We start from the raw sequence: 11,422 nt of genomic DNA, 5'->3' as shown, positions 1-11,422 counted from the left end.
CGACCCCTCCCACCCCTCAGGCCTGCTCACTGTGTCCGGCCCCGCCCACCCCGCCGATCGGCCCCGCCCTTCCGTGGCCAAGTCTCGGTCCCACCCACCTCGCCCTTGGCCCCGCCCTTCCGTGCCACGCCTCTGGCCTAGTGTACTCTTCCGGCGGCGGCGCTGCTTGTTGGCGCTCGGCGCAGTGATGGCGGCTGGCGGTAGCGACCCGCGGGCTGGCGACGTAGAGGAAGATGCCTCACAGCTTATCTTTCCCAAAGGTGGGGCTCGGGGCTTCCCGCCTGTCCCGCCGTTCCGTGGTGGCTGCAGGCCTGGTACAACCCCGCGCCTGGTGCAAGGCCCAGCGGGACGAGGCCCGGGCCTGTCCGGCGCGGTGGTGCGAGAGAGGGCGCCGGGCTCACTGGCCACTCGCCTCCGTAGGGTCAGCCCAAGGGGCCGCGGAGTGCCAGAGAGGTGTGTCAGAAAAGGCTGCCGGCGCTGGAGTCCAGTCAGTAGTGCGCTGCTCGGGGAGAGCCCGCGGGTACGGAGCTCAGCTCCACCGCTGAAGGGAACGCGGCGTCTGGGCGGCGCAGTGAGGAGTCGGGAGGGACGTCAGCTCATTGCCGGCCGCGCTCGGGAAGTGAGAGAGGTTCCGCCTCCCCCAGCCGCGCTCTGGCGTCGGGGTTGAACGGACGTTGTGCGGGCAGCTCTTAGTATTCACAGGCGATTTTGGAGCTCCGGTCTTCACCGGATGCAGCCTTCCCGTGTGAGAGGTCACGTCCGTGCTTTATTCAGGCCGCCACGGAGCACGGGGAGACGACGCGAGCAATGAGTCGGTGTCTGCTGCCCGCAGGGGCTCCTCTGTGCGCTGTGATGTCTTTTGTATATAGAGGGAGTTTACAGTTGCAAAGTACCGTATCTTATAGGTACTACAAACCAGAGTGAGCGGGAGAAGCCTTAGCAATACCATCTTGTTTCATAATTTATTATGTAAATTTTATTATGTAATTATATAACATACTGTGAAAATTAAATTTTTAATTTAGTGTTTCACAAATAAAAAGTGGGACTCCATACTCTTTCTTCCACAGAAAACTACTGTAAACAGCTTAGTGCTTGCTTTTCCAAAGTAATTTTATGTTTATTCACAGATATACTGATACACTTTTCTCTTTTCAAAATGGGATTATGCTATAGAAATCATACAGCTTTTAAAATTTTTGACAGCATATTGTATAAATCTGTCATATTTTAACATTTTATTTATTGGTTTTAGAAGAGAAAGAGAGAGAGAGATGGGAGAAGGGAGCAGAGAGTGGGAAGCATCAACTCGCAGCAGTTGCTTCCCATATGTGCCTTTACCTGGGGCAAGCCTGGAGTTTTGAACTGGCAACCTCATCATGCAAGTCATTGCTCTATTCAGTGTGCCACCACAGGTCAGGCTGTCCTATTCTTTTAAAGGGTTAGATGGTACTTAATGGTTCTACTGTAATACTACATATTTCTCTATTGATAGAGAGGTTGCTTCCAGTTTTTTTTTTCTTCTTCTTTTGCAAGTGGGAGGAGGGGAGATAGAGAAATAGATGCGTGCATGGGTATCGACCCAGTGTGTGGAAGTTCCAGGTTGGATTCCTGGTCAGGGCACACAGAAGAAGCAACCATCTGCTTCTTTACCACCCCCTTTCTCTCTCTCTCTCTCTCTCTCCCTCCCTCCCTCCTGCAGCCAAGGCTTGATTGATTTGATACATTCGCCCTGGACGCTAAAAGTAGCTCAGTTGTGAGCATGGGCCCTAGATAGGCAGGCAGAGCATCGGCTCCAGATGGGGGTCACTGCGTGGATCCTGGTCAGGGTGCATGCGGGAGTCTATCTCCCCTCCTCTCACTTGGAAAAGAAGAAAAAAATAAAACATTGCTTATATAGCCTCATTGCTGGTGGTAGTGCAGTGGATAGAGCATCACTCTGAACACTGGCTTGAGATGGGATTGTCTACTTGATCTCAAGGTTGCTGGCATGAGCAAGGGCACAGTTTGAGGGCCCCCCCCCCCCTTTAAGAGCAGATATGAGAAGCTATCAATGAACAACTAAAATGAAGCTACTGTTGCAGGAATGTAGGAAGTGACTCCAGGAGGGCAAAAGACGCTCAGACAACTTGCTGAAGGAAAAGGGATTTATGTAGCCGTCGGGCAACATGGCCTAATAGGCTTCAAAACACAAGTTCCCTTAAGTCAGATTTCTTACATCTTATATACTTTTTCAGTGTTCATGCACAAGGTGCATGATTTCTTTGTTTGTAAGCATAGATAACCCTTAGGAGGCATGAGGGAAGTTTCAGACCATTTATTTTTAACTATATATTTACAAATCCTGTTTTTCTTGCTTTGTGCTGCAAGTTGTTCCAGGAAGCCAATAAGGTAACTAATTAAACTGTCTGACTCAGTCATTCCTGCAAGCCTTCTCCCTTCTCACTACTATGGGTTAATGCTTCTTAGCATTCTCCTCCCTCTCTCCCTTCCTGTTTCTCTCAAATCAACTTTTTTTCTTTTTTTGTGACAGAGACAGAGAGGGACAGATGAGACGCAACAATACTTGGTTGCGGCACCTTCCTTGGTCGTTGATTGCTTTCTCATATATGTTCCTTGAGGGGGGAGGGCGCTACAGCAGAGCAAGTGACTCTTTGCTCAAGTCAGGGACCTTGGGCTTCAAGCCAGCCCTTTGGGCTCAAGCCAGAGACCATGGGGTCATGTGTATGATCCCACACTCAAGCCAGTGACCCTGCATACGAGCTGGTGAGCCTGTGCTCAAGCCAGCGACCTCGGGGTTTCAAACCTGGGTCCTATGTGTCCCAGTCCAATGCTCTATCCACTCACTGTGCCACAGCCTGGCCAGGCTTCTCAAATCAAATTTTTTTTTTTTTTTTGTATTTTTCTGAAGCTGGAAACGGGGAGGCAGACAGACAGACTCCTTCATGCACCTGACCGGGATCCACCCAGCACACCCACCAGGGGGCAATGCTCTGCCCAACCGGGGCGTTGCTCTGTCGTGACCAGAGCCACTCTAGCGCCTGGGGCAGAGGCCAAGGAGCCATCCCCAGTGCCCGGGCCATCTTTTGCTCCAATGGAGCCTTGGCTGCGGGAGGGGAAGAGAGAGACAGAGAGGAAGGAGAGGGGGAGGGGTGGAGAGGCAGATGGGCGCCTCTCCTGTGTGCCCTGGCCGGGAATCGAACCCGGGACTTCCGCACGCCAGGCCGACACTCTACCACTGAGCCAACCGGCCAGGGCCTCAAATCAATTTTTAAAAAATTAAAAAGATTGCTTATACAGTTGTTGTTGTTTTTTACAGAGAGAGGGATAGATAGGGACCGACAGACAGGAACGGAGAGATGAGAAGCATCAATCATCAGTTTTTCATTGCAATACCTTATTTGTTCATTGATCGCTTTCTCATATGTGCCTTGACTGTGGAGCTGCAGCATTCCGCGTAACCCCTTATTCATATGTGCCTTGACTGTGGAGCCAGCGACCTTGGGTCCAAGATGGTGAGCTTTGCTCAAACCAGATGAGCCTGCGCTCAAGCTAGTGAGCTCGGAGTCTCGAAACTGGGTCGTCCGCATCCCAGTCCGATGTTCTATCCACTGTGCTACCGCCTGGTCAGGCTATATAAGTATTCTTTTTTTAAGTGAGAAGAAGGGAGATAAACAGACTCCCGCATGCGCCCTGTCCCGGATCCACCTGGCAACCCCCATCTGGGGCTGATGCCAAGCTATGGAAGCACCCTAAGTGTTCTACCAATAGATAACTAGATAAAAAAACCAAGTGATACATACATATATACAATGGAATATTACCTAGCTGTAAGGAAATCTTGCCATTTGGGAAATGGATAGACCTAGAGTGTAGATATTATGGTAAGTGAAATAAAGAGAAAAACAAATATTGTATATTTCATATGTAGAATCTTAAAAAACAAAACATACAACAGACAAAACTAGACTCAGAAACAGAGACCAGAGGGATGGTTACCATAGGGAAGGGGGTTGAAGGCGTCAGTGAAAAGAGGAAGGGGAGTACAATCAATAATAATGTAGATTTGCACAGTGACAGATGATTACAAGAATTAGTGGGGTGATCACTTTGTAAGGTATGAAAATGTCAAATCACTATAATATATACCTGAAACATAACTAATGTTTTTAAATAGTAAAAAAAAGTGAGAGTGTAATAACATTATGAAATAAAAAGATTGAGTTATGTGAACTAGAGAGAAATAATTGTTGATTGTGCCCCATTTTGAAACTGTTAACTGACTTAATTAAGATAATGATGTTTCGTTTAGTAGCATGTCTAGGTCAAGTTCTTGGATATCGGAAACTCTGGCCCAAATGAGCTTTTTTAGTAGCTCGTGAACTCCGTTGTGCCTTGTAGTATACAAGTCTGGGGGAATTTAAAGTTGTTGGATTTCTGCAGGGACAGACACTTGCTGTGAGCCTCAAGTGCAAAAATCAACATTTAGACACTGACTTTTGAAAGGATATTTTCAGCTGACATTTCTGCTTCTTGCAAATAGAGTTTGAAACAGCTGAGACACTTCTAAATTCAGAAGTTCATATGCTCCTGGAGCATCGAAAGCAGCAGAATGAGAGTGCAGAAGATGAGCAGGAACTGTCTGAGGTCTTCATGAAGACTTTAAACTACACAGCTCGTTTCAGTCGCTTCAAAAACAGAGAAACCATTGCCAGTGTCCGTAGGTGAGTGCTACAAGGAAGTTTTTATTAATCCAAACTACTGGACATCTGCAACTAGAATGCTGTTACCCCCCACACACACCACCTCTATCATCTATAGGGTTAACGTATGTAAAATAATTTCTTTGTCAAAAATGTAAAAATTGCGTCTTTTCAGGCGGTGGCGCAGTGGATAGAGCATTGGGCTGGGATGTGGAGGACCCAGGTTCGAAACCCCAAGGTCACCAGCTTGAACCTCGCTCGAGCAAGGGGTCACTTGGTCTGCTGAAGGCCCACTGTCAAGCACATATGAGAAATCAATCAATGAACAACTAAGGAGCCACAACGAGGAATTGATGTTTCTCATCTCTCCCCCTTCCAGTCTGTCTGCCCCTATCTGTCCCTCACTTTCTCTCTGTCTCTGCCACACACACACACACACACACACACACACACACACACACAAATTTGCTTATAAGGCCAAATTTCTCATTGGCTGCCTTCTCCCACAACTCAAACTCTCGTTAACTCTCTTCATAGTAACTACTGATAGCAGTTTATTGTTAGCCCTTAAGATCTTTTTTATATATATAATGTGGCTATAAAAATAAAAATTAGCCGGGTGGATCCTGGTCGGGCGCATGCAGGAGTCTGTCTGACTGCCTCCCCGTTTCCAGCTTCAGAAAAATACAAAAATACAAAAACTAATAATAATAATAATAAAATAAAATAAAAATTAGAGCATTGTCTTGGTCAGGTAGCTCAGTTGGTTAAAGGATTGATTGTCCTGATATGCCAAGGTTGCAGGTTCCAATGCCAGTCGGGGCACATTCTTTATTTTTTTTATTTTATTTATTTATTTTTTAATGTTTTTTATTTATTCACTTTTAGAGAGGAGAGAGAGAGAAAGAGAGAAGGGGGTGAGGAGCAGGAGGCATCAACTCCCATATGTGCCCTGACCTGGCAAGCCCAGGGTTTCAAACTGGCAACCTCAGTATTCCAGGTTGACACTTTATCCACTGCGCCACAACAGGCCAGGCGGGGCACGTTCTTTAGAATCAGCTAATGGCCTGGCCTGTGGTGGCATAGTGGACAAAGTGTCAACCTGGAATGCTGAGGTAGCCAGTTCAAAACCCTGGGCTTGACAGGTCAGGACACATAGGACAAGCAATCAGTGAACAACTTTAGTGAAGCAACTATAAGTTGATAATTATTGTTCTTACTCCCATCTCAACTCTCTCTGTAAAATTGATAAGTGAATTTTTTTTCCCTTTGTGGGACAGATAGGGACAGACAGACAGGCAGGCAGGGAGAGAGATGAGAAGCATCAATTTTTGTCCCAGGACCTTAGTTTTTCATTGAATGCTTTCTTATATGTGCTTTGAGCGGTGGCCTACAGCAGAGCAAGTCACCCCTTGCTCAAGCCAGCGACCTTGGGCCCAAGCCAGCAACCATGGGGTCTTGTCTATAATTCCATGCTCAAGCTAGTGACTCCGCGCTCAAGCCGGCAACCTTGGTGTTTCAAACCTGGGTCTTCCCATCCCAGTCCAGCATTCTATCCACTGTGCTACTGCCTGGTCAGGCAATAAATAAAATCTTAAAGTCAAAGAAAAATGGCTGACCCGTCATGGCACAGTGGGTAAAACGTCATCCTGAAATGCTGAGGTCACTGGTTTGAAACCGTGGGCTTGCCTGGTCAAGGCCCACATGAGAAGCATCAACTACAAGTTGATGCTTCTCATTCCTCCTCCATTGCCTCTCTCTCTTCTCACTAAAATCAATAAATAAAGTCTTCTAGAATCAATTAATGAATGTATGAATAAGTGTAACAAATCAGTGTTTCTCAGTTCATTTTCTCTCACTAAAATCAGTAAATTAAAACAGCATTGCCTGACCAGGCAGTGGCACAGTGAATAGTGCATTGGCCTGGGATGCTAAAGACCCATGTTTGAAACTCTTGAGATAGCCAACTTGAGCATGGACTCTCCAGCTTGAACATGGCGTTGGTTGCCAGCTTCAGCATGGGATCATAGACATGACACTGGCATGAGCCCAAAGGTTGCAGGCTTGAAGCCCAATGTCTCTGGCTTGAGCAAAGGGTCATTGGCTCAGGTAGAACCCCTGGTCAAGGCACATGAGAAAGGAATCAGCGAACAACTAAGGTGCCACAACTACGAGTTGATGCTTCTCATCTCTCTTTCCCTTCCTGTCTGCACTCCGCCCTAACTAAAAAAAAAAAACAAACAGAAAAACAGGGAAAAGTAGATGGACAAAAGATGTTTATCATATATAGTCTTTTTTTTTTTTTAACAGAGAGAGGGATAGACAGGAACAGAGAGAGAGAGAGATGAGAAACATCAATCATCAGTTTTTCGTTGCAACACCGTAGTTCATTAATTGCTTTCTCATATGAGCCTTGGGGGGGGGGGCGCTATAGCAGACCGAGTGACCCATTGCTCAAGCCAGCGACCTTGGGTCCAAGCTGGCAACCTCGGGGTCTCTAACTTGGGTCCTCCACATCTCAGTCCAACGCTCTATCCACTGTGCCACGGCATGGTCAGACTCTTTTTTTGTTTTGTTTTGTTTTTTTTGTATTTTTCTGAAGCTAGAAACCGGGAGAGACAGTCAGACAGACTCCTGCATGCGCCCGACCGGGATCCACCCGGCACGCCCACCAGGGCGCTCTGCCCACCAGGGGGCGATGCTCTGTCCCTCTGGGGTGTCACTCTGTTGCAACCAGAGCCACTCTAGCTCCTGGGGCAGAGGCCAAGGAGCCATCCCCAGTGCCCGGGCCATCTTTGCTCCAATGGAGCCTCGGCTGCAGGAGGGGAAGAGAGAGACGGAGAGGAAGGAGAGGGGGAGGGGTGGAGAGGCAGATGGGCGCTTCTCCTGTGTGCCCTGGCCGGGAATCGAACCTGGGACTTCTGCACGCCAGGCCGACGCTCTACCACTTAGCCAACCGGCCAGGGCTCTTTTTTTTTTTTTTTTTTTTTTTTAATGTTTATTTTGTTGATTTTTTTTTTTTTAATTTTATTTATTCATTTTAGGAAGGAGAGAGAGAGAGAGGAGAGAGAGAGAGACAGAGAGAGAGAAGGGGGAGGAGCAGGAAGCATCAACTTCCATATGTGCCTTGACCAGGCAAGCCCAGGGTTTCGAACCGGCAACCTCAGCATTTCCAGGTGGACGCTTTATCCACTGCGCCACCACAGGTCAGGCTGTTGATTTTTTTTAGAGCAGCGATTCTCAACCTGTGGGTCATGACCCTGGCGGGGTCGCATAAAGCCATCAGAAAATACATAATGCATATCAGGTATTTACATTCCAAATCATAACTGTAGCAAAATTACAGTTATGAAGTAGCCACCAAAATTATTTTTTGGTTTGGGGTCACTGCAACATGAGGAACTGTATTGCGGGGTCACGGCATTAGAAAGGTTGAGAACCACTGTTTTAGAGGAAGGGAGACAGCAAGAGAGAAACAGGAAACATTTGTTCCTGTAAACGCCCTAACCGAGGGATCAAACTGGCAACCTCTGCACTTTGGTATGATCCTCTTACTAGCTGAGATATTTGGCCAGGGCAAGGGCATTGGTGTTCTTTTTTTCAATTTATATTCTAAAACATAGAAAAATGTTTAGAATGATATATTAAGATTTTGAGTTTTGTTTGGGTGGTAATATGGGTAGCTTTTATTTTCTGGCTTTTCTGTATTTTCTAAAATTTGTATATTAACTAATATGCTTGTAGTAGAGTGATACACAATGTTTTGTTTCTGAACAGATAATTAATTTTCTCTGAAACCATATTTACCAGTGATGAGCTCTTACTTTAATAGGTAGAGGAATATAAATCCAAGATATGATTTACATTGACACTGTTCTTTATTTTTAATTTTTTTATTTATTGAGAGGAAAGAAACTGTTTTTTCACTTTATTTATTCATTGGTTAATTTTTTTTTTTTTTTAAGATTTTACTTACTGATTTTAGAGAGAGAGGGTAGATGAGCAAGAAGCATCAATTCATAGTAGTTGCTTCCCATATGTGCCTTAACTGGACAAGCCTGGGGTTTTGAACCGGTGACCTCAGCCTTTCAGGTCGATGCTCTTATCATCTGCACCACCACAGGTCAGGCCATTGGTCAATTTTTGTATGTACCCTGACTGGGGATTCAAATGGCTACCTTGGTGTATCTGGATAATGCTCTAACTGACCTACCCAGCCAGAGCTTGACAGTGTTTTCTTTTCTTTGTTTTTTTTGTTTTCTTTTGTTTTTGCAAGAGAGAGACAGACAATAACAGACAGGAAGGGGGATAGATGAAAAGCATCAATTCTTCATTGTAGCACCTTAGCTGTTCATTGATTGCTTTCTCATATGTGCCTTGATGGGGGTGGAGGGGTGCTCCAGCCAAGCCAGTGACCTTGGGCTTCAAGCTAGTGACTTTTGGGCTCAAGCCAGTGACCGTGGAGTCATGTCTACAATCCCATGCTCAAGCCAGTGACCTCGGTGTTTTGAACCTAGGTCCTCCACATTCCAGGCTGATGCTCTGTTCACTGTGCCACTGCCTGGTCAGGCTTGACAGTGTTCTTTTTATACTGTTTGGCATTTAAAATAAGATGCAGGGATTTTTTTTGTTTTGTTTTGTTTTGTGCTTTTATTCATTTTTTAGAGAGAGAGGAGAGGGAGAGAAAGAAAGAGAGAAAGAGAAGGGGAGGAGCAGGAAGCATCAACTCCCATATGTGCCTTGACCAGGCAAATGCCCGGTTGCTAACTGACAGTCTCAGCGTTCCAGGTCGATGTTCCATCCAGTTCGCCACCACAGGTCAGGCTTTTACATTATATTTTAGATTTTATTTATTCATTTTTATAGAGAGAGGAGAGAGGGAAAGAGAGAAGATGCGGTTTAAAAAAAATAAGATGTGGTTTACACATATATTTGTACAAAGTAAGGTATGCCTGTATTTATTTATTTTCTGATAAAATTAAAAGAATTTATTCCAAGTCAAATACCTCTATTAATAGATCGGGGGGCATCTAACAGCACATCTTTGACATAAAATTAATAACAAAGGAAGGGTGATAAGAAGAGCAGAGAGCAACAAAATACCTTCCTGGGAGAAAGGTTGTATAGTCCTGAGGACTATGGAGTGCTTTTTCAAAAGTTGCAATGGCAAAGCTTATGTGCCTGAATATGCTCTATTCATTTTCTGTCTCTGCCTGATTTTGTTCTAACTTCTTGTTCTCCAGGAATAGGAACAGGAAGTGATTTGAAAGTGGGATTTTGCAGCCACTCTAACCATAATGGAAAGATTGCAAGTGCTTTACTTTTTCTCTTTCTTGCTACATTTGATTCTCCTTTTCCTATTTATTTGATTTTTTTTTTTATCTTTTTCCTTATCATCAGCTTGTTGCTTCAGAAGAAGCTTCATAAATTTGAGTTGGCCTGTTTGGCCAATCTCTGTCCAGAGACTGCTGAGGAGTCCAAGGCTCTGATCCCAAGGTTAGTACCGGTTATAAGTTCTTTGTGTATTAGATATATTCCTGCAAGTAGAATTACTGTGTCTAAAAAGTTTTTGCATATAAAATCTGACTAGGGGCCCTGGCCGGTTGGCTCAGTGGTAGAGCATTGGCCTGGCGTGCAGGAGTCCCGGGTTCGATTCCCGGCCAGGGCACACAGGAAAAGCGCCCATCTGCTTCTCCATCCCTCCCCCTCTCCTTCCTCTCTCTCTCTCTTCCCCTCCTGCAGCCAAGGCTCCACTGGAGCAAAGTTGGCCCAGGCGCTGGGGATGGCTCTGTGGCCTCTGCCTCAGGCGCTAGAATGGCTCTGGTTGCAACAGAGCAATGCCCCAGATGGGCAGAGCATCACCCCCTGGTGGGCATGCCGGGTGGATCCCGGTTGGGCGCATGCAGAGTCTGTCTGACTGCCTCCCCGTTTCCAACTTCGGAAAAATACAAAAGAAAAAAAAGTGAATGTGGGGAGCACAGTCAGTTACTAAAACACTGTTTCTTTTGGTTTTCTTCTTATAGCCTGGAGGGGCGGTTTGAAGATGAGGAGCTACAGCAGATTCTCGATGATATCCAGACCAAGCGCAGCTTTCAGTACTGATCTCCACACATCACTGTGCTGCTGAGAAAACCACATCCCCTAGCATGGCACCGGTCCTCTCAGGATCTGAGGTTTACTTGCACAGGAATTCTATCACAGAAGACACTTGGGCTGCTTCTAGATATAATAACCCAGCTTGGTCTTGGTTTGGGTTGTTATTCAGACTTGACTGTTGAATTATGATGATCATGTCATCTTGGAGAGGCCTTGCACTGGCTGCTTGTAGCATCTAGTGCATGCCTCTGGAAAGAGTGAGGTAGGGTGATGTGCATATAAACTATGCTATTGACTACCTCATACCATGGATTTTGGCCTCTGTGTTTTTTGATTTCTAATATTTCATGTTTTAATTTAGGTGTACTTATAGTTTTTGAAACTAAATTAGAACATATAAAGCCGGTATGGGAAACAAGAATCTTATCTAAATGAAAAAGGAAGACTTAGCCTGACCAGGCGGTGGCACAATGGATAGAGCATCGGACTGGAACGCAGAGGACCCACGTTCAAAACACATAGGTCGCCAGCTTGAGTGCAGGCTCATCCAGCTTGAGAACAGTGTCGCAGGCTTGAGCCCATAGGTTGCTGGCTTCAAGCCCAAGGTCACGGCTTGAGCACAA

General features: G+C 45.8%; 1 protein-coding gene across 1 annotated transcript; it reads left to right on the top strand.

The window, feature by feature from the left end:
- Nucleotides 1-115: 115 nt before the first annotated feature.
- Nucleotides 116-11,111, top strand: POLR2D (RNA polymerase II subunit D). The gene is made up of 4 exons (XM_066345972.1): nucleotides 116-260; nucleotides 4,544-4,724; nucleotides 10,104-10,199; nucleotides 10,727-11,111. Exons 1-4 carry the CDS (start codon nucleotides 188-190, stop codon nucleotides 10,803-10,805), a joined length of 429 nt encoding a protein of 142 aa, XP_066202069.1. The 5' UTR covers nucleotides 116-187; the 3' UTR covers nucleotides 10,806-11,111.
- Nucleotides 11,112-11,422: the final 311 nt, after the last annotated feature.

The sequence above is a fragment of the Saccopteryx leptura genome, chromosome 7 (genome assembly GCF_036850995.1).
Source record: "Saccopteryx leptura isolate mSacLep1 chromosome 7, mSacLep1_pri_phased_curated, whole genome shotgun sequence".
Lineage (NCBI taxonomy): Eukaryota > Metazoa > Chordata > Mammalia > Chiroptera > Emballonuridae > Saccopteryx > Saccopteryx leptura.
This window is presented reverse-complemented; position numbering and strand designations above follow the sequence as displayed.

Excerpts from the sequence above, each read along its gene's own strand:
- POLR2D (XM_066345972.1), top strand. The coding sequence starts at position 188 with ATGGCGGCTGGCGGTAGCGACCCGCGGGCTGGCGACGTAGAGGAAGAT. Across the intron at positions 261-4,543 it reads ACAGCTTATCTTTCCCAAAG|AGTTTGAAACAGCTGAGACA; the intron begins GTGGGGCTCGGG and ends TCTTGCAAATAG. Across the intron at positions 4,725-10,103 it reads ACCATTGCCAGTGTCCGTAG|CTTGTTGCTTCAGAAGAAGC; the intron begins GTGAGTGCTACA and ends CCTTATCATCAG.